This window comes from Vanacampus margaritifer, chromosome 3 (genome assembly GCF_051991255.1).
Source record: "Vanacampus margaritifer isolate UIUO_Vmar chromosome 3, RoL_Vmar_1.0, whole genome shotgun sequence".
Taxonomy (NCBI): Eukaryota; Metazoa; Chordata; class Actinopteri; order Syngnathiformes; family Syngnathidae; genus Vanacampus; species Vanacampus margaritifer.
In genome coordinates, this window is record NC_135434.1 from 15,536,201 (window position 1) to 15,559,964 (window position 23,764).

The window sequence follows — 23,764 nt, forward strand, 5'->3', positions numbered from 1 at the left end:
TTGAAAAGCTTGCACACCGGATATTCCCATTTGCCTGTGAGTGCAGAGTGCATCAAATGAAGTTAGTCTGGTAAATGGAGACGACACAGAGACACATACAGTGCCATCAATGTGTCACCTAAAAAGCTAAATTTCTGTGTGTCGAGTTAGATATAGAGCCTGTAATAAACTAAATGGACGAAAGGACTAAGCCATTGCATCTCCAAAGAAAATTTGAAAAATATGGCTCCTTTGTATCTATAATATTGATGTTAAAGTGTGTCTTTGGGAATTTTTGACCGATCATCCAGAAGAACATTTGTAAGCTCAGACATCATTGATTTTGGGTGAGGTGGACTTCAAGTCTAGATCCTGTGAGAGGTGTTTAATATGGTCGGCTCATGTTCTTCCACACCGGAATGCCTTCATGGAGAACAATCAGCCAAGAGGGTGCAAGCCGTGGCTGCTCAGCCGAGGTGTGCGTTTCCTGGGGGCCGAAAAGCAGCAAGACAACAGCCCATAAAGCTCTGGCCTTCTCTAGCATACCATTCTGTCAATCTGCATTGGCACACAGCAGTAGAAGAACATCGGACTGACAGGAGCCTCCGTGGCCGGTTAGAGCACGTCGACTCCAATCACACGCGGACATGTGCATGTCAGCCGTGCCCGCAGACGCTGCCGACGGGAGAACACACATGGGGATGACACGCCATTGTTGTTTCTCAAACTTACACATCCCATAAAGCACTGAGCTGTTTCCACCGATACTTCACCAAAATGGCGCCCTACATCGAAACATAAGCGATGATGATGCTGAAGTTGTTGGCTTGATAATGAAACCAAACGCATGATGGAGTTGGGGGAGAGCTCTGGTGTGATCTTTACTCGAGCAGAAGCCCTGCTTTGACATTTAACAACGCGCTATTACCTCATGTCAGTGTCAGGTGTGAGTCATTCCTGCAAGGGAATCCTAACACAAACATGTTTGCAGAAAAAAAAGAATTGCAAGATGCTGGCTCTTATATACACTGTGGGCCTTTGACAGGTGCCAATTTTGATACTTTTTCTGCTTTGGGATAGAATTGAGCTGTAAAAGAACCGCAGGTCATTATTTGGACGAGGACACTGTTTGGGCTGCCAAGAGTCCACCTTGACATTCACATTCTCGGTCGGGTTTTGTTTGTTCTGGTGCTGAGATCATGAAAGCATCTTTGGGGGGCATCCACCTCCTCAGTCTGTCATGCTGCATAATCACTACATTCTTTCGCCAACTGATCCACCTGACAGCTCAGTGCCTCCAAGGCAGAGTGGGACTTATGGCCCAGAGACTCCACCGTCTGGAACATTAATGCCTACGCCCACTCCATTTTTCCAGTTTTTTCTCATTTGGAGAAATATTACTATGTAGCTAGATATTAACTCATTCACTGCCATTGACGGCTATAGACGTCAAAAATGAATTTGAACTATTTCTATTAGTTTAACATTTTTTACATACAAGAGTATGAAAACCTAGATTTTTTGGGGGGAAATACAGATATATAATGTGTGATTAATCGTGAGTTAACTATTGAAGTCATGCAATTATTTACAATAAAAATTTTAATCGCCTGACGCGACTTAAAGATTATCAAAATTTCGGGGCGTCAGGCGATTACTTATTTTTTTATCGTAATTAATTGCAAGACTTCACTAGTTAACTCACAATTAATCACAAATTTTATATCTGTTCTAAATGTACAATAAAAAATATAGGTTTTCATACTCTTGTTAACAAAAGTAGAAAAAGATGTTAAACTAATAGAAATAGTTCAAATGAATTTTTGACGTCTATAGCCGTCAATGGCAGTAAATGAGTTAAAGAGACACATTCTCTGCTGTGTAGAGTTTTGTACACATTGGGGGTCAAATTGATTAGCTACTTTTTCTTCCTTTTTGTTGTTGTTGTTGTAATTGAGCTTTCTTGGTGATTTAGTAGTTAGCATGTCTGCCTCTCAGTTCTGAGGTTGTTGGTTCCAATCTCAGCTCCTCTTCCTCTCTTACGCCTGCTTCCTCACACACTCCAAAAACAAGCTGACCCATGACCCTCTTTGAGGACAGGAGAATTAGAAAATAGATGGATAGCTGATTTTGTTAAACCTGTTGATGTGCAGTCACATGGATAACATGCATAGCAAGAAAATATATGGCCTAATATAAAAAAGATATACAGAATCTGATTTAAAAAGAAGTACATTTGTTTTTCGTAATTGTCAAATTGTTCAGATGAACTGTAGATTCTACAATCATCATCAAAGATCCATTACAGGATTTAATTTTTGCCTGTAGTTTGTCAAATTGACCGCAAGAGAGCGCTATAACCAAGCATTTTACATCCATATTCGAGCTCGTCACACATTGATGCAGTGCAATTTACTACTGAAGTTAAATGATTGCTTGTCAACTTCAATCAAATGTGAGCATTACAGAATTATTATTGAACAGCAAGGTATTTGGTGCTGCTCTTTGTTGATTTAATTTTGCAAGTGGTAATGCTGTAGCTGGTTGGTAAAGGTGCTTGTAGACGAATTGTGGATTGCACAACTCAATTTTCACTAAGAGCTGCCGAAACACAGGAAAAAAAAGGCAGTTAAAACTTAATGTCTTGCAGCAGGTGGGAATATACAACCCAATACAATATACAACCCAATCTGTTTGTTTTCCCGCCCACCAAAAAGCACACTAGCAGTGCAAAAACATTTGTTCATTAATGTAGCTATTTTTTTAATTAAAGCAATCGAGTATATATATAAATTGGTTTACTTATTGTAAATAGTAAAATAAAACATATGAGACAAGCAAACCTTTAATACAGTAGTAGTACCACAATAGAGAAATCTTAAAATTCGAAAAAGAATGGGGGGGGGGGGGGGTGATAAGTCAAATAACCATTTTTTCATACATGGAATGCCTATAAGTATGTTAGTGATTAATTATTTATGAAGAATGTAATAAATACTAATACATTACTTTCTTTTTAAAATAATAAATTGTTTCATAGATAAATAGACAATATAAATGTAAATATAAGTACATAATAATGATGAATTGATGATGAATAAACTATTTTATAAACACACGCACATACACATACACTTATCTGTCCGATTAAGAAAATAATGATAATAATGTGTTCTATGTTGTCCGCCACAAAAGTTTGCCCACCCCTTGATCAAACATAGAAGCTGGAAGCAGGGTTGGAAAAAGTCTCGCTGGCCAATGGAAACTCCTGCCTGTACCTTTAAGAGGCGTGTCCTCAGTGGGAGAGGCGGGGTCGTGAGGCACTTCTCGGAGTCGCAAGTCTTCTCTGTTTGATGGGAGGTGCTGCGCGTGCAGGAACACTGGACCCATGGCAACAATCATGGCAGGTGGGAGACTCGAATATGTGCAACATTCATACGTTTACACACCACAAATGAGCCGATGAATCCTGACCGGACTTCGCTTTAAAATGGCATGTGCTTCTTTTGTGTCATTAGAATCCGAGACGCGCCAGAAGCTGCTGCGCACTGTCAAGAAAGAGGTGGGTGTTTTCAAACAAAACACTTTTTTTTTCCAAACAGAAATTTCTAACCCTGAAAACATGGTTTTACTCTGACTGTCATATGTGACATGTCGTCTCCATGACACCTGTAAATGTCGTGTTGGATGCTCCTCCTTCAAATCTGTGGAAGTACGTTTTTTTCTCTCCCTCTTCCGGAGCAGTACTTACTACTGTATTGTGTGCGTGTGCGCGCTCCTGCGTGTGTGAGTGTGAGAGGAAAAGCCGTATGGAAGAGACAGATTGTGTTGCAGGTGTTAGTGGTCTTAATAGCAGAGGGAATGACAGCTTTGTGTCAACCTAGCTATTTGGATGTATCACCAGTGGGGCATAAACGCGCGCGCGTGTGCGTGCGTGTGATGTGCAGTGGAAACAAATATGGAAGCTACTCTTCGTTTGCTCAGCTTTGTCTCATCATGTCAGGTTACTGTGGTAACACCAATTTAATAATCGCCAGTACTCATAATCACTCCCTATTAACGACTATGCACTGTCCTATTCAGTGACTTTGCCATTTTGTAGTCCGGGAAGACTTGAGGTACAAACACTGCAAATACAAACAATCGACTGAACGTAACTAAATGCAAGCAAACTGACAAGACAACAGGAAACATCTGGATAAGACACAAGTGGCTGTGATTGGCTGACACAGCTAGGGACCGGGCTGACGAGAACAGGTGCACACAAAAACATAATGAGAAAGACAAAACCCGAAAAAGCAACACGGAAGACACTAAACTAAATCCAGTCTAAACCAAATGATGACGCGGATTAGCATATTTGCAGATTTATTTTTCTCCAACAAGTATTTTAGAAAACATTTAAATAGTTTTTAAGTGGGACCCCGTCCCCCCCAGCCCCACACTTTTTAATCAAAAACAAAAAGTGATTGTTTATCAGGCAGCTCAATTGTATGTGGATTCGCTATTCGCTTTAGCCTAGCGGATATTATAGGTTATAATTATCCCCTCAATGTATTTCTCACTGCATCTTGAAAAGTAATTTACATCCCACATTCACGAGAAAAGTAATATATCACATGTTGCATTGCGCCAACAGAAAAATTATTTTCCATTTGTGGGGATGTTTTTACGAGTTGTAGCATGAAAATATCTTCAATATAATTCGAGCAACACATTACAGCACTACATGACATACAGTACATTGTTTTGCAAAAAAGAAAACCTCCGCTCATGTTATTCAGATGTATTTATTCGTTCTCTATTAATTCCAGAATGTGAACCAGCTAAATTTCATTTGGTACGCTGTATTATGCCACAGCAAGGATGTAATTAACGGCATGCTCATGTAGTCTTTGAAAAATAGTTTTCATTAGACCGGTGACTACAGCTGCAACTATTTTAATAATCAATTAATGTTGATTATTTTGTTGATGGCTTGGTTAATCATTAATTTTAGGGTGATTTTTTAGCGATCTGCCTATTTCTGTTTTTCAGCCAATGACATGGCGAGTAAAACAGGAGTTAATCAATTATGCTTACTGAACTGAAGTCTCATGTGACATCTCTAATGGTGATGGTTTTTATGCGACATTTTCCTTGTGAAGAATCCAAGAGACGAGCTCTTTGTAGCTGGAAGCGAGTCAAACTCACGCACAGTTTTCAATTATTCTTGGTTTCCACATCCGAAACAGCAATTACATACAATTATTGCAAAAGATGCTCTTAAAAGCAAATGGAAATCATTAGTGATGTGTAAAGGGGGTGATTAAAAACAATTATAGCGCTAGTCAACCAACATCATAGACACGAAAGCAATGCGGCACACTGTAAAATAAGCAGAGACCAATTCTGCTTTTGGATGCCAAGAGATGCATTAAATTGGTCAGACAGCTCTTTGGAATAGTAGAGGAGGATCCAAATTCATGTTTTGCCTCTACCAAGACGAATAAGATGGAAATGATTCATCGGACTAAATAATGTCATCTTGGCATTTGCCCGTTATTAGCATATTATCATTATTGCAGCTGGACACGTTTGTTTCTTGTGCGTGTAGCGCGTGTTTATTTTTGGTTATATTTATATGGCTAGAGACCAATGACCAAAACGATGTAGCAAAAATGTGAATAGGTCTTTTTAAAAGAAAAAACAAACTTTCTTGCTAATTAGCACAGTTGCGTGACTCATTTTGTAGCATTCAGGCAAGTAGGATGATACAATCCAAAATGAATCACTGATGTATACAAATGTTCAAAGTACGACTAGTTCGTCATCAAATGATTATGATTCATTGAACTGGAAAAAGATGATAAACACGAAGGCTGAATTTATCAAGGTCTGCAGCAGACTGTTATTGTCGTTTTAGCTTAGATGGGAGCTTCCCTCTGTTTGTTCTGCTTAGGAGCTTCTCTCCTAACACGTATGCCCCTAATCGCCTTGTTACCATGGAGATTCCCATCACACACATCTCTTCATCAGCAGGAACAATTTGTTACGTTTTGTTGTACAATCACAGAATAATGGACGAGTCACTCTTCTGCATTTGCTGTCTAGACTTCACTTAGTTGTGACCTAATTTATTTATTATTTGCTTTTGCTCAGTAAAGGAAGGAGCTTTATTTTCAGCTGATGTTTTAAGATTAAATTGAGGACGCTGTGAGAAGAGGAATGTTGAAAATATAGTCCTCTTATCAGTGGTAACTACTGTATACAAATGAATGACATTGTAAGATACACCTGTTTAATGGCTGCACAGTATTTGCTGTGGCTTAGAACTGCACAGCATTAAGATTTCTAAAATGATAAAACTCTTTTTCATCTGTTTTGTGAAGCTGAGCCATGATTGGTCTTTTCTTGAGTGTCATTTTCATTTGCCAGCAAGTGGCAAAATGGCCGCCCCTTGAGATGGACAAACACAAAATGAATCAGAATGCTGTGTTTAGAATAGTGGGTACACGTCTAACATACTATTGTAAAGAAAATGTTTGGGTTGACTTCCCCTTTAAAACAATGACATTCATTTTAACAACTCAGTACACACATTTGCGAGCTGTTCCTGAACGCATCATTTACTGTTGCTCGCACATGGGCAGGGGATTTGACGTTCAGTACACAATGACGCCAGACATGGCGGCAGAGATGAGCTCATTTAAGTTGAGTCAAACGGTTACATGTTGATAATGTGGACAATTTATGACAAATGAATTGGAAGCATTAATCAGAAGGGTCAAATTCAGGTCCAGAAAGTACTTTTAAAAAAAAAACTTGCAATAGTTTGGCTTTAGCCACAGGTGCTACTTAACCTAGCTCGTTTAGAAGTAGAAGCACCTGGACCTGGATTTTGACACCTCTGTCTGGTATTAAGAGATAATGAGTGGAGTGAGTTGGTCATTAATGTGAAAAGTCCATTGACAGGGAAAAATCTTTCATATAAGGCCGCGTCCAGACGGAAGCAAAGCCGGCTTCGTTCCTCAAACAAATCTTGTACACACAGAAGCATTTCAAGACTTGCGTGTGTCCAAAAGAAGACGCTGAGGACGTTTAACGCCTGTAATGTATATGCCAAGTCTGGAGTGGCGCTGTAGCGCAGCCACAGGGAATTAACGGAAAGCGAAGAAGAAGAATCAGCAAAGAAGACAAACACTTTTTTTCCGGACTTTATTGCAATCTACAGAACAAACATGGCTTTGCTTGTATCAAAACAACATGAAAAAGATGAACACAGGAGAAGTGACAATGGCGGGTGATTCAAGCACAAACGTAAGAATAAAGAAGCAAAATATTTTGCAGCAAAAGCATAAGCAAGCTAAGGAGGCTGCGCAAAACGACTACGACACGGCTATCCGCCATTGTTGTTGACAGACTGACGGTTCGCTCGCAGTCACGCGAGAATTGGCGCATAGGTCATCAATCTGCGACAATGCATCGTCATCGAGCTGCGACAATTACGTCATCGCTGGAGGAGTATCCTGCCTAAGGTGTCCAGACGGACACTTTCATGTGGACGTGGCCTAAAACGTTAAGAGCATTTTGGTACACTATCAATAGAATAGAATAGAATCTTTATTTCCATGTGTCATAAAGTAAATTCAGAGCCCTAAGATCATGCTATTATTATCTTCCTATCTAACATTCTAGCAGTTAGCTGTTTTCATGAAAAACAAACATACCCAAAACATTCCTTATTTTGTGCCCACAATTTGTACTCACTGCTTTGAAAATACAATAGGCCTCCTAAGTGAAATTTAAGACGAAAAAAGAAACACTCAATTTTTTTCTTTACAAAGTCTGCTAGCTAAGCGCTAACACAAAGTAGCTGGGCTAACAAAACTAGCATTGACCTTTTCCAACGAACACTAAGGCTGCGTTCACACTACAGCTCAATTCCGATTTTTTTCACAAGTATCAGATTTTTTCATGCATTGTGAACGGTACAATTCCTATTTAAAGACTTTACATCCAGTATATTGTCTTTTTAATGAGCATGCATGTGCAGGTGTTCTTAGCGATGTACCTTTCACGTGTGGACGTCGCCGCATGCACGCGGTCTTCTTCCACCCGGTTATATGCCATCAGTTCACTCAAATGCACCGACAAATAACGTGGGCCCTTATCGACAGCACAGGATGTCTGAGGCGGCAGAATCCACTTCTGGCACAAAAATCGGTTTGAATGAGATCTCTTATTTGCCGCAGCCATAACCATTCTGGGTGTCACTGGGTGTTTGTGTTCTGTTGTGTGCACAGACACAAACACACGTCTGTTGCCAAAGGAAAGAGACAGACACAAAGATGGAAGAATCAGTGAAGCACACTGATATTGGCACGTTTGACTTCTGTTCATTATCACAGTATTGTTTTTTTCCCCTGAATGTGATGTGATCCAGCTGAAATTGGAAAATAAAGAAGATGGTATTTTCTAAATAATGAGTTCCTTTGAATCAAACTTAGTTATAAGCGGCTGCTGATGCGACATTTAAGGAAATGCTTGCTATGATTAAAGATGTACTGCGTGAATGATAGGCACTTAAATTAAACTGGCTAGCAGGTTCATATATTCCGTATAATAATGTCAGGTCAGGAGGACCGATGTTTAGCAAAGATTGCATTGTCAGCTATTCTCTGGCTGTGATTTGGTTGCATGGACTCGGAACGTGGAATTCTCTCTGCTCATGATATATTGTTGTATAATTGTGTTGTCATGCGGATGAGGTTGTTCAATATGATGTATCAGCATTTGATTACATTTCATCGATCGATCCAAAAATACCTATCAATCTTGTAAAAATGTTTTTATATGTATCAAAAAAATCTCTGAATGTTCAGAATTTCTACTCCAATACAGAATAATGCACATTTCGTAACTGACATGTTCTTCTTCAGGCTGCAAATGAGTTCAGACTGAATCAACAGTGCAACTCCATTTTGCTTCAATTTCCTCAACACGAGATGAATCAACAATCAATTCCTCACAACCGGCAGAATTTATAACGATCAGTTTACCGTCTAATCGATTATTGTGCCCATCGTCAGTTTTTATGATGCGCAACAGATCTCCTCGTATTCAACGGTGTTACGGCGGCCTCCTAGACGATTAATAATGAAGATTGGATGTTAATGGGTGAACCTGCTAGTTTCTCAGCTCTGCTATTGCTCAAGTGGATTGCAATAGCCCCGAAAATCCTTTATCATTCTGAGTGATGCCTTCCGGGTGCACTGCATCGAGGAGCCTCATTTCACCAGGTTGCTGAAACACACTTTCATCAAACTGTCACAGCTACGGCTACGTTTACACTATGTTCCCGGCGGTCATGGCTGCCCCCCACCCCCACCCCCATTGCATGCATTTTCAAGTCTTGCTGCTTCTTCTTCTTCTTTGGAACACGTTTGTGGCCCGGCTAGTGTCCAATGACGCTTCGTTGTTTTGTGCACGGCAGCCTGAAACATTGCAGTATCTGGGAATGTGTCTGTAAATAGAAACAGATACGTTAAGGTGACATTTAAGTTGTAGTTCTAACATCCACAAATGGGCTCTCGTTGATTGATTCTCTACAATGCCAAATGAGCACAGATCATGACACGGCTTAGCTCCACTGAGGTTATTATTTGAGGGACTACTTTCATTTAGTTGCTCACAGAGATGAATGAATTTTATTGACGTATGGTCTTCGGCAGAACTCTACTGTGCAACACGTGTCGTCTCCATAGCAACCTGCAGCCTGTCTGTGCTTGTGCTTGGACACTTTAACTAAGGAACACATCGGAGACCTGATCAGTTACCCGTATACGAGAGATGAGAAATAAAAAGCTGCCAAAAGTCAAGGAATCTAACCAGGCTGGTGAATTAATCATGAACATGCATTGGAGCAGGAATAATAGTTGATGCTGAGAGTACAGATATTGCTCATCCTAAGAGGTCAAATGTGCATAATGACTTCTGTTTATTCATTGCTGGTCTGTTTTATAGAAAGTCTTTCAAGGGTAAAACGTTTTGTTCCCTTCTGTTTGCCATTTGAAAAATAAATCAAATCTTTCCATAGTAACGGGGGTAGTAAACCAGACCGCACCAGATTGTACATTTTCCAAAAGAGTTTATTACACCTATCTATCTAGGAAAGAGCCGCTAGAGGCTATTCAGACAAAAGCAGTCAAGCACTTAAAAACTGGAAAGTTGCTCGGACAAATGTAGCTGTCACATCCATTACACGCTAATATGATCAACAAATATTGCAGCTAGCTCGATGTCTACGCCGGCCTGGAGAAGAGTGGAGACATTCTTTTCATGAAGAAAAGTGTCCAGCGATGTCAGATTTTGGTAGGATGGACATTTTGAGTCAATATTTTTCACTTCAACAAATGTTTGATGGGGACTTGATGACTTCACTAATACCAGCTGATAAAAAGAACTTCATTGACAACGGTTTAAGAGAACTTCGGGCCTTATAAAGACTTTAAGAGTCGGTTGTAAACCCTTGGAAATGATTTTGTGCCTCTCTGACAGAAGCGCTGTAAAAGCAACAAATCCATCTATGGTCAGCCTCAAAGGGTCTGCTTTTAGGAAGGCTGTAGGTCCATCTGAAGATTGCCTTAGACCCCTCGCACCCACAGGCCTTCACAGCTGTCGCAACGGTTCAAACTCAGAATTCCTTTTCATAGTTCCAACAATGTATGCCCTGAATAAAATGCATATAATAATCAGATACATTAGCCTGGCCAGCTAACGTCAGTTTTCATCAGTCAAACCATGGGAGAAACTCCAATTTCCATGTCAGTGCCAGAATGAGCAGAATCATTTTTGCCTGGAGAGATGATGCCAAGCAGAGGTCTGCTGTGATGAAGATGGTAGCTTAAAGCTTGCTGTTCCTTTTCAGGCCACTACACTGAATGGCTTAAGTACTTCATGTACTTCATTTTGCCTCAACTAAATCGTTCATAGATGTGAATTGTCATCCATCCCTATTTATGATAAATGTTATTGTTAACTCATTCACTGCCATTGACGGCTATAGACGTCAAAAATTATTTTTTTATTTTCATTCGTAACTATTTCTAGTTTAACATTTGTTCCCACTTTGGTTAACAAAAGTATAAAAACCTAGATTTTTGGGGTATTGGAACGGATATAAAATTTGTGATTAATCGTGAGTTACCTAGGGAAGTCATGCAATTAATTCCGTTTAAAAATTGTAATGAATTTAAAAATATATAATTTTTTTTTAAGAAAATGTTATTAAAAATAGGGGCAACAGGTGATTAAAATTTGTCATCGTAATTAATCGCATGACTTCACTGGTTAACTCACGATTAATCACAAATTTTATATCTGTTCTAAATGTACAAAAAAAATCTAGGTTTTCATTCTCTCGTTAACAAAAATGGAAAAAAATGTTAAACTAATAAAAATAGTTAAAATGAATTTTTGACGTCTATAGCTGTCAATGGCAGTGAATGAGTTAATAGATCTGGGGAGATATTCTCCTTACTTTGTTTGGCGGTTACATACAATATATATTTGTGAATGCAGTTGACGTATAACTTTAGCGCCATTCACATTTATCTTCTTAAAGGAGAAGCCAACGTTAAATATTTCTTGACAATAATATGTTAAATGTGACCTCACTAGTCTATATAACATCTGTGCAATATGAGTTATGCAGCAAAACCGAACCGCTCATTGGGCGGCCATTTTGCCACTTGGTGTCGACTGAAGATGACATCACAGTTGCTCAGGCAATGACGAATCACAGCTCACCTGTTTTGTCAAGCTGAGCTGTGATTGGTTGTTACCTGAGACCTGAGCAACTTTGATGTCATTTTTACCCGACAGCAAGTGGAAAAATGGCCGCCTTCTGATATTGATAAAAACTGCTTGATTTTGCGGCGTACCTCATATTTCACTAACACAATATTAACCAAAATGTCGTATTTAGACTAGTGGTGCTGCATAGAACATATTATTGTCAATAATTTTTGTGAGGTGTTGCCTCCCATTATTTCAACATGTAACTGTGTTTTATGTTTATGTTTGTTGCTGCCTGTTGGCCAGGTCTCTCTTGGAAAAGAGATTTTTTATTTTCTGGTTAAATAAAGGTTAAATGAAATGGGAAAATGTGTGCATGTGTATGTAAATGTGTATGTAATGTATACATAATGTATAATGTATACAGACAGACAATAATGCAAGGAAGGGATGTAGCACTCTATAGTATAATAATTGCCTAGTGAAAATATAATCAAATTTGCACTTAACTCGAATAAAAATGTAATAACATCCAATAATGAAATACTTTAACCAATAATGTTATAACAATTCCGAATTGATATTGCAATAATAAAAAAAATCTGATAATGTAGTACCATACTATGTTTGGGGAAATTATTACAGTTTTAGGTGGATGTACCGTGTTTTTGTCTCAAGACTGATGATGTAAAACTTGATCATGAAAACAGATAATGTAATATATGTCAATTTGCAGTCTAAAGTTCTAACATTTTGTGTTTTGAGAATCTAACACTATTATGTACATCCACAGAAAAAAATGGTTAAAATTTTGCCGTTAAATGTTTTCGAGTGCATTTCAACACAACATTTTTTTTCATTACATCATTGGTGAAACTATTACATTATTGAGTTTATTACATTCTTGATTGAGTTAAGTGCACACTTTATGACATTATAGGGTGCATAAAATATAAAGTGGGCATTGTGGATTATGTTGGTTGTGGACAGACTTGTTTCGACAGGAAATTATAGACGTCTGCGCGGCCACGACAACTGCAGAGTGGTGCTCGCACAATAGGACTTCACCATGGCAATTGATTTATTAGATCTTCTTAACTAGTGTTCCCGAGTCAGGACAGCAGGGAGGACTTTACGTCCCCATGACAACCAATTACGAGTGATATCTTGAGAGCATGCATATCTGACCTTGTTGCTTATTCTTTTGTTAGCATGGAAAGCTGTCATAATGCTTTAACGCAGCACAATCAATTGCTCCTGCCCAAGATAGAAAAGTGGATTGACGTAGGATAGAAAGAAAAAAATAACAAACAAAATCCCTTCATACTTCCAAATATAACAACACTTCGATTCCTCGGAAAGATCCTCCGGGTGAGAGATGGTGACTCATTCGGCAATTTAGCCCTCATCCCACTCGATTTGTATTCCCTTTAACTTGACAACGACAGTTCTCCTAAAGTGCCTCATTCGTCTACCTTTATTTTTTCGAGACACCCTCCTGATTATTCTGAAACATATTTATCACTCATTCAACAATCCCTTTAGAGACTGTGTGCGTGCAGCTGTGGCATATTAATGAGTGAGTCATCCAGCATTTGCCATGTCATTGACAGGTGAAGCAGATTATGGAGGAAGCAGTCACCAGGAAATTTGTTCATGAAGACAGCAGCCATATTGTTTCCCTTTGTGGTGAGTGAGCAAACATATAGCTGGATCACACCCATGTTTTTTTTGTTTTTTAGAAACCGCGCAACACAACAGCCTTTCCATGTGTCTCCTGACGTTATCGCTTATGAAACTGTAAATGTATTGTTTTGTTTATAACACCACAAAAGGGGAGCTTCACTTCTTGTTAATGATGAATTATATAAAAAGATAACAGAAAGAGGCAACATTAGCGCTAAGAATATGCTAATCATTAATAACCATGAGCTGTAAGGCAGCTCATTTATTCATTCAGTGGAAGTCAAGCACAATTTATTCCAGTATGCCAGTTGATATAAATTTTTCTCCTTTAGAAATAATCAGTCCACCCAAAAACACAAATTAATGGACCAAAAACAGGAATATAGTAAATGTCAAGTATCAAGTGTCGTATGCTAAAAGTAGCACCCTCTTATGCTCCAATTTAATTCAGTTCTATTCTATCTAATCTATGGCCGTGGCTCTGAGATGTCAGTAGACTTTTAAATCGCATTGAAATGTTCGGCTCTATTCCTCCAAAGCAGAAAAAAATACTCCCAAGCCTTCTCTATCCAAAAAGGACCAGGCCCTTGATTAACATTGTTAATTACTCCTGAGATGATCATGCACTCTTATGTCAAAGTGCTTCCTGTGAAAAGTACTTGTTGTACTGCCTATCGGCAACTCTATCACACTCTACTGCTGTTGCTGAAACAATAGATGGATATCAGTGGCACCATTTCCACTCATCTTCTCTGTATGTAATACAATAATGTTATTTAAAAAAAATAAAAAAAAGACATTTTCACCAGAGACATATATAAAGTAATACTGTTGACAAATATATAGGAAAAAATCTATTCAATAGCAAATTTTTCCCCCATGTGTGTCTCTTAAATTCTGAAAAACATACTGAAAGGTTTGTGCATAATACCGATACAAATCAAATAATGGCTACATAAATTGGTGTTTAGGCATTAATCTGAGATATTTAGTAGAATACTGTTTTTGCTTCATAACAACTCAGCCGTTAACACATTTTAGCTATTGTATTGATGTCAAACCAGTGGCATTTGAAGTTCATTTTTTTTTTCACCAAATGGTGCCAATGAAGCACGATATTATTATATTGTGTGAGAAACTCGCTGCCCACGTGCAAGCCACACTTGGCAGCTGTGTGGCTCAGACCAAACGGGATTTATTTGTGAAGTTAGTTCACTTTATAATTTTTATATTTGTATGACACTGTTAAAAAAAAAATAATAGAATAAGACAAGCAACCTACTTGATCTGCAGTATATTTGTTAAATGATTACAGTGTGACATTGATATGACACTGTCAATCAAATATGAGCTTTATATAGATTCATTAGGCACACGGGAAATACTTTCCTACCCGTTTTCTAGATTTAACCCCTTTGGACCCATAGATGATTGCAGTGGACATAACATATTTGTATGTTTAAATCAATAAAATGCATAATTTGGATGATGTCAACACTTCTGGTTCATAATTGGACTCTAGCTAACCAATCACAATCGCAAGTTGATTTGCATGATGTTCGTGTTAAAAATGTTACATATACTGTAAGCTTGGTACGTTTACAACACGTTACAGCCATACTATACTGGCGTCCACTATAACAAATAAAAACATGAGATAACCCCCCCCCCCAAAAAAAAAAAAAAAATCTTATGCTGTTCTTATGTGGGAAATGAGTCAAAATCAGCATAATAATAATAATAATTGCCCAGCAGTAAAAAAAAAAGGGGTTAAAAAAGTTTTTGATTGCTTTACAGAATATTAGCTTTACATTATCATCTAAATTATAAAAAAAGAAAAAATGAAATATTTCACCTAGTGTGCAATGGATCTATATGATTATACAAGTCTCGCTTTTCAATTGAATGACTAAAATAAATTCCGTTTTACTCTGACCAGTAGCCTCCTGTGGTGACATCGCAAAAAATTACAATGAAAAAATAGAAATCCAAAGAAAACACAAAAGAGTTGTAATTCACTGAAACCTCAATAAGTATTTCTGAAAGGTTTTCTGACATCTTACTTCACATTGCATGATGGTGGTAAACTTTAATTTGTCTGATTCCCCAACACATGTCAGAACAGTTCCAAGTGTGTGAAGCGGCGGTCACCGTGACATTTAATTCAATTTAATCCTTATTCCACATCAATGAGCATGCCAGCGACCGGGGGGAAAAGCGCTGTGAGAAAATGAGATCAAATTGCTTGAAAGACAGAAGGTTTTGCTGCAAATCGTTAGATTAGAAGAGAATTCACATCTCACATCTTTAGTGCTTCGTTAGTGTGTTTGGTGCAAGAAACGTGGGTAATTACAAGTTTTGCATTTTACATCCTAAAAAGAAATGAACTTCAGTGTAGGTAAATTAATATTGCACACTCTTCAGAAATCTCTTTGTACAGTTTAGCTAGTGAAGGTTATGTAAATATGGTGTCACTTGCTACACAGATTTTATTAACTCATTACTGCCATTGACGGCTATAGATGTCAAAAATTCATTTGAACTATTTCTATTAGTTAAAAAAAAAAATCCACTTTTGTTAACTAGAGTATGAAAACCTAGGAAAAAAATGTATTGTACATTTAGAACAGATATAAAATTTGTGATTAATGTTGAATTAACTAAAAAATAATCGCCTGATGCCGCTAATTAAAAAAGAAAAGAAAAGATTATTAAAAATTAGGGACGTCAGACAATTACATTTTTTAACTGTAATTAATCGCATTACTTGAATAGTTAACTCACGATTAATCACAAATTTTGTATCTATTCTAAATGTACAATATTTAAAATAAAAAAAATCATACTCTTGTTAACAAAAGTGGGGAAAAAATATGAAACTAATAGAAATAGTTCAAATGAATTTTTGACGTCTATAGCCGTCAATGGCAGTGAATGAATTAAAATATGATTGTAGGTCTCCTTTTACACAACGATTCAGTGTGTTTAATATTTAATATGGGAGGCTTTGTGTTTAATAGTGCATTCATGGGAGAGCATCATCAAGTTCCTTTGCTGTCAGTATAAACATTATCCACTGAATCTTTTAAAAGCCTAACCGGTCAGTCGGAGGAAAGTGTTTCTTTCTACTGTCATTTATCTTAATGGACACTAAGCAGTTCACAAAATCGCCTCTTCATGCTCGCTTTTGTTGTCAGCCACCTTCCTCCTCCCCCTCTCACCATCTCACCGTGGCTCTTGTTACCACACGGTCCGCATAGACTAGAATTGAGCAAATGGAGGATGGGAGAAGAGCTCAGCCAGTTCTCCGGGGAGCAATTAGCCTTCAACATCGTGGCTGCTTTGATGAGCTGCCGCGGAAAGTCCAAACCATCCAGACGCGATGGAGAGAGTGTGGCATGAAAATAAACGACATGATTGGTGTTAAATGGCCCTTCGTTCAATTATTTAGGGCCATTGACGCGAGTAGCTACAGTATGTCGATCTCTAGCGGAACATACTGTGGATGAAAAAAAAAAGTCTTCACACCCCTTCTAAAAATAATTTAAATCTACAGTATTTAATTTGATGTTCTAATAGGCTTTTAATCACTTTTTTTCTTGTTTGTGCTAAAACTGACTGATATTGTGAACTGTTCATATTTCCTCCCTTTATCATACATATCCAGCCTGTTTTCCATGTTTCTCTCCACTAACACACCTGATTCATGATCAGGGTCGTTATCGGGCTTCTGCAAAGCTTGCGGATTAGCTGATCATTAGATTCAGCTGTGCTGCAGGAGGGCAACATGGGAACCAGGCTGGATAGGGGCTCTCGAGGACCGAACTTGAGCACCCCTGGTTTAGGGTTAGGGTTATTTTAGGCTCATTTTGGGTCAGCATCCTGCTTTGGGGCTATTTTTCTTCAGCTGAAACTGGAAGTTAAGGTGAAGGGAATTATGAACAGTTCAAAATAGCAGTCAGTTTTAGCACACAACATCCATGCTCCTGCTACAAAGATGTCAGGAAATGCCCAGATGTTGGTCTGAAATCCAATTGTGTTAATCAGAGCCACTTTAATTGGTGGCAGGTGTGTGCAGACTGCGATTGGCTAATTCTGAACCCAGCCACATCCCACTTATGAACGTGCGCACTTTGGCAACCACATTATTTTCAATTCTCTTTTGTATAGTTATGGGTCGCATTAATAGTGGAAAAGGTTTTGAATTGATTTTCGTTTGTCTCATTTTTAGATCTCAAAAACCTTGAGGGAGTTTATAGACTTTTCATATCCACTGTCAGATAAATGTATTCATGTATGTTTTTGTTGTTTCTTCAAGGTCAGTCAGCATAGTTGGCGCCTAATTAGATTTTACAAATGATTACGCTTTGTTATATGTCTTGCTGTCATGCTTGGTTAGAAGCAGCAAAGGGAGGCATTGAGTAAAATGGAGGAAGATGCAGACTCGTCCATGCCGTTCTGTTTCATGGGGAACTGACGCCTTCACCGGCAACGCCGAAGTTAAAACTTACTTGGAGCTTGTGTGACTGTGGTTCGATCGGCGACAGCGCAAACGACCGGCTCACATTTACAGAGCGGCAGGATGCAGGAGATGAGACGCTGTGTTTGAAGGAGTCATGATGATGGAAACACAGATTGTGATGCTGATGAGTCTCGGCCGCCCCTCCCTCCCGCCGAAGCTCTATCTCGCTATCAACGGGGGTTGCCACAGCAACCACGGTCTTCCATGTGACCCCATGTGAACAGAAGCACAGGATTAGTCCTGAAGAGGACTCAAATGTCAACACCGCTTCAGGTGTTGACATGTAGGCCTTCAAGCACAGGGCAGTCGGTTTTTCCGCCCATAGTGTGTTATCTTGTTATGGACATATCATGTGGGGTGAGGAATAAACTGAAAAGATCATGATGTGGATGCATTTAACAACTTTGAGACACACTTGTCTTTGTACTCCTCGCCTGGTTGCCACCTCACACGCTTGACACCATTCGAAGCAAGTAACTTTATCTTGGTCTCATTAGACCACAGGACATGATTACGGCAATCCATGGCTTTAGTCGGCTTGTCTGTTGACAGTTTTCTTTTATTTATTATTTGTCATTTCATGATTTTATTCATTATTGTTTTGTATTACGTGATATTGTTCAGAAATATCTGCATTTTCAGATATCTACTTTATTTTTATTTATTTGATGTTCACGTTTTGATTATTATTATTTTTTTATCGGAACTTACCAGTTACTCAGTACTTGAGTACTTTTTCACACTTACTCAAGTAATTTGGAGCAATACTTTTTACTTATACTTGAGTCATATTATTCTCAATATCGGACCTCATTCTTGTACAATTTTTGGCTACTCAACCGACCTGTAATTATAGAATATAACATATTATGCTACAAGCTAAAATATATCAATTACATATATATACATTTTCACAACAAATGATCAGGTTACAATACTGTATAAATTTGCATAATGTCGCTGTCCTGTGAAAAACAGTTATGTCCATTTTTTTAATGTATATACGTTTTGGGGCAGTCTGCATTCAGTTTCATCCCATAAATGTAAAAATATATATATGTATAAAAAATGTACATAAATGTTATTCACAGGACAACGGCAATTAAACATTTATATAAAGCTGGTGTTTTCAATTGACTTTTCCATCGTTAAACATTGCTTGTGCATATCACTTAATACCACTCACTTGTCATTGTAATATAAGAAAATCTTTTTCGGCACATTTAGGTTTCATTTAATGCAGTAAATAAAACATTTGCACTATAACAGTGACTATTTTAATCAGTTAAGTTCATGAATATCCAATCTATCCATATTTTATCTAATTCACTCCCAGCCATTTGCACTGATGCAATGCCCTTTCGCTCCCGGCTGTTTTACTGGATTTTGACTCATTTTGCAAGGCCACACATAATATTGTGTTCTATTACTATAAAAACATGGAAGCTCCCAAAAGAAAGATTAGAGTCTCTTCTTTCATCAAGGAAAAAATTGCATTTGTATCTGGGTCCTTTTTGCAGAAATTAACATTAGAATATAGCTAAGTTTCATCAATATTCACATTCCTGGTGAAAACATTGACAAAAACAGCTTGTTGCAACATGGCCCTGCGGATCTCTTATACTCTGCTGCCACCTGCTGGCCGTTTTTTGTGTGTGCAATAACTACCACCTCTTTATGTAAGAAGTCGCATCAAAGCCTTCTGTATGCTCTTGCATTAAAAAATAAAATAAACATGTAAATACGTTTTTGGGAGTCAATTATTTAAAGTATTAAAAAACCGTGTTTTGGGGTTTGAATGAGTTAAACAAAAGACCATAATTGGGAGGCCTGTGTCACTAAAACAACTTTGTTATTTCTTAAATTTATGTTTAAAAACAAAAAAATCAATAAAAAAAACTGAATGTTATTTATTCCATCATCAATACAGATGTGGTGAACATGATTTTTTTTCCCCCCCAACCCAAACAGCTGCGGTGGAGGCATGCGTTTTGCACGGGCTGAAACGTCGAGCGGCAGGCTTCCTTCGAAGCAACAAAATCGCCGCCCTGTTCATGAAGGTGGGCAAGAGCTTTCCCCCGGCTGAGGAGTTGTGCAAGAAGGCCCAGGAGATGGAGCAAATCGTCGAGACTAAGTGAGCGAAAAGCAAAACACCAGACAACGATTCCGCGCCGCTTCTGGCACGTCATTATTTCTCTACAACATTCTAATGTCTACTTGCAGACGAAGCCAAAGTTTGCAAAGCCAGGACAGCCTGCGCAGAATGCCTCGGCTTCCCAGCCTCACTCCGAAGGCCATTAAGAACCTTTGGATTCGGACGGCTCTTTTCGAGAAGGTGCTGGACAAGATTGTCCTCTTCTTGGTGGAAAACAGCAGGTGCTTTACAAAGTGTAAAATGTCATGCTATTCAACTCTGTGTGCCAGTTTTGCAAGAACACTGTGTCCTGATCCCCACCGACCTGATCCTCATCCTATTTATCTGTCTTCCAGTAAATATTATGAGAAAGAGGCTGTTCTAATGGACCCTGTAGATGGACCTATCCTTGCTTCTTTGCTGGGTAATTTATGACTTTATGAGCAAGCTTTTACTGGCGTTTTCTAACAAACATGTATTAGGTTCATTCATACATGAAAGTATTGGAGGGCTTAGCGGGCTAAAAGCTTTTCTGTCTACCCTTTCCTGTGGTGTTAATTGTACTGCTAGTGAAGCCTAAAAGTGTTTTGAGTGAATCACAGCAGGGACCTTCAATTCACATTTAATCAGATTTATGCTTAGTACCGGGGGCTATTGATATAAAATCTGATGAAATCCAATATAAGAGCTGTATAATAATTATGCCTTTCATCATAATGATGATAATATTGCCTTGTTTTGAGTGGGACTGTCAGGGAGGTTTTCATTTAATTGTAGGCTACTGTACGTCAGAAAAGTTCCAGGACTGTTTTCGCAAAATATATATTGCAAACCCAAACTACGATTTTTCCCAGGAATCAAACTTACTTTACAGCATTTTCTAGGGGTGTGCCAAAGCGGCAGTGTGGTTCCGTGCGTTCTGTTACACCGTTAAGTTGTAGCCACATTAGAGAGTAGAAAGAAAAAGTCATGATCAAGTTATTCCAATAAAAGTAGGATTTTTTTTACAGCGTAGGAAAGGCATATGCCGGTGAGTAATGTTAACATGCTTCTCTGTATACATTCCTGAAGCATTTTTGTATTAATAGCCGTTCTTTTGAGTGATAAAAGTGCCGCGAGTAGCGCGCTAATTAGCATTAGCGGGTCAGACTGAAGTAGATGCACATCTATGAATTTAAGCAGAAATCATTGTCAATGTCCAGCTTCTTCGTCATGGCCATCTTGATCTTGTCATCCACATCTTCAAAACTTTTATCAACCCTTTGAGGTTGGGAAACAGGGGGGGGGGGGGGTCTGAAGGTATTATTTGATTACTATATTAAGTGTAATCTTTGCGTGTTCAAAAATAATTGAAAAATGAGATCTGATGAAGAAGCCTTCTTTATAAAGAATTTATTTTAAGAGCTCTTAAAAGACACAAGAGTAAATGCTTACATTCCAAAGTGATGTTAAGCCTCGAGTGTGTCAATATGAAAACACACAGTCGTTTTATAGATGAAAAAAGCATACTCCTCCTCTGAGGCTGGACAAAGGGTTAGTAATTATAATAGACAGACAAGTGATTTACTGACATGTTTACTCCAGTTCCGTCCAAAGCCGGAAATATATGATTAGACAGGTAATGCCATGTGACCTAGACTCCCTCAGACCCACAGTGTTATCACCATGAGAACTTGAGAACTTGACTCCCGTGTACATTCCTATCTCACCAGCTGGAAGGGAGTGAAAAGTGTTATTCATTACAATACAGTTAATATGCCCAATATATTTCACACAAACATTATCACAGTTATATGGCATCTATATACTATAAGTAAATTCATAAACAGTAAAAATATGCATAGAAAATGTTAAATGTCTTCAGATCACACAAAGCTAGGTCAGGTGAGTAAGGAGGTTACTCCAGTAGGGCAATGTTCTTCTCGGCCAGGTACTGTCGAATGCTAAGGGCATTGTCGATGTAATTGCCACGACTTGTCTTGCCAGAACTCTCGTACACTAAACGTAGCAAACGTCACAGGATATTTTTTGTAAACATTCTGGTTGATCGTCTGGCCCACAGTGAAGGGGAAAACTCACAGTTTGGGTTCGGAATGTGTCTTTTGTGACACAAGTCCTGGGACATTTCTGAAACAATCATTATTTTGCCTCTCCCAACATATGACAAACACTTCATAAATGATGACAATCCATTTGTACTACACTGTAAAATACAGCTGCAATTAAATTTAATTAAAACATCTCTGACTATGAAAAACTGAACATTGTCACCTTCCAAATTATTATGCAAAATATATTTTTCTCAGATTTTTCTAAATAGTCGATATAAATATAGAAGCCAATCATGTCGACTCAAGGTTACAGAGTGTTCTGTCTTCCGTGCAGCATGAAATTGGCCACCAAAAAAAACTACACGTCAGCAAGAAGGTGGTAGAGTCATCCTTTCACATCCCTTGAGAGTGTGAAAATGACTTCTGAAAAGTATGTGGAGTTTCTGAACAAAAGAAGAAACGTGCTTTTTGTGACAAAATCATATTCATGCATAAAAGGAATATCTGCGTCATTGGCTACTCTGGGGGGGAAAAAAAAACTTGTGGTTTGGCCCCCATTCTCTCTTGAACTAAATCCTGTCGAGAACCTTTAGAGTATCCTCAGGCGAGAGATCTATGAGGTGGGAGGCAGTAGCAAAATATCTATGAGGGTGGGCGGAAGTTCAGGTTCATATCCAAACTGCAGCTCTGGGGGAAAAAAATACTGCTATCATTAAGAGGTTTGTTCAAAGATATTCAATCTATATACTGGTTAATGACTTGAAAATTATGAAGAAAGTGGGAATAATAATAATTTGGAAAATCGTGTATCATCATCGCTCTTAAAGACCAAATTTGCATACAGCTTTTATATTCGATCTTATTTGATTGTACACGTAATGCTAATAAAATGCGTTTGTAATATTTCCGAGCATGTACATGATTTTACAGCTGGTGTCTTGGTGTATCTGTGAACCTCCCCATGACAGTGGGACCTTGTGCTTTGGAGTATACCAAGATGAAGACAGCCGACCACTTCTGGACCGATCCCTCGGCTGACGAGTTGGTGCAGAGGCATCGCATCCACAGCGGTCACTGCAGGCAGGACTCGCCCACCAAGAGGCCTGCGTTGTGTGTAAGTCAAGAATTGGCCGCACCTTTATGTCACAAATTATTTTCATGATCCCAAGGGTGTATTAGGTTCCAATGAATTTTTTGAAGTCAGTGTGTGTCAAGACAAAACATGTTAAAACATTTACATTTTCACGCACCAGGTAAATGAAACATTATATACCTGCAAAGTCTTTTTCTATACATTTCCTCATATTTCAGATCCAGAAGCGCCACTCCAGCGGCAGCATGGACGAGCGCCCCTCTCCCTCGCCATCAGCACGTGACTACGTGGAGTCCCTACATCAAAACAACAGGGCCACGCTGCTCTTTGGCAAAAACAATGTGCTTGTTCAGCCGGCAAGTGTTTGACCCCCCCCCCCCCCCCCCCCAAAAAAAAAAAAACTATACACAAAGAAATACTTAGTTTTAGCCAGTACAGATACGACAAAAAAATACTTATTATATATTTAAAATATTTATTATAATTTATTGAAAAAATTATTCTACTAAACATGCATTTAA

The 23,764-nt window shown here is 38.5% G+C and overlaps 1 protein-coding gene across 4 annotated transcripts in view; it reads left to right on the plus strand.

The window, feature by feature from the left end:
* The first annotated feature begins 3,304 nt into the window (after positions 1-3,304).
* The window catches only part of sgsm1a (small G protein signaling modulator 1a), a 36,886-nt gene continuing 16,426 nt past the window's right edge, over positions 3,305-23,764 (plus strand). For all 4 annotated transcript variants that reach the window (XM_077562014.1, XM_077562016.1, XM_077562017.1 and 1 more), the window contains exons 1-8: positions 3,305-3,386; positions 3,498-3,541; positions 13,371-13,446; positions 19,937-20,099; positions 20,189-20,341; positions 20,456-20,523; positions 23,119-23,264; positions 23,462-23,599. In XM_077562014.1, the coding sequence (XP_077418140.1) occupies positions 3,368-3,386; positions 3,498-3,541; positions 13,371-13,446; positions 19,937-20,099; positions 20,189-20,341; positions 20,456-20,523; positions 23,119-23,264; positions 23,462-23,599 (807 nt within the window). In that variant the 5' untranslated portion in view covers positions 3,305-3,367. The remainder of the gene's footprint in view (positions 3,387-3,497; positions 3,542-13,370; positions 13,447-19,936; positions 20,100-20,188; positions 20,342-20,455; positions 20,524-23,118; positions 23,265-23,461; positions 23,600-23,764) is intronic.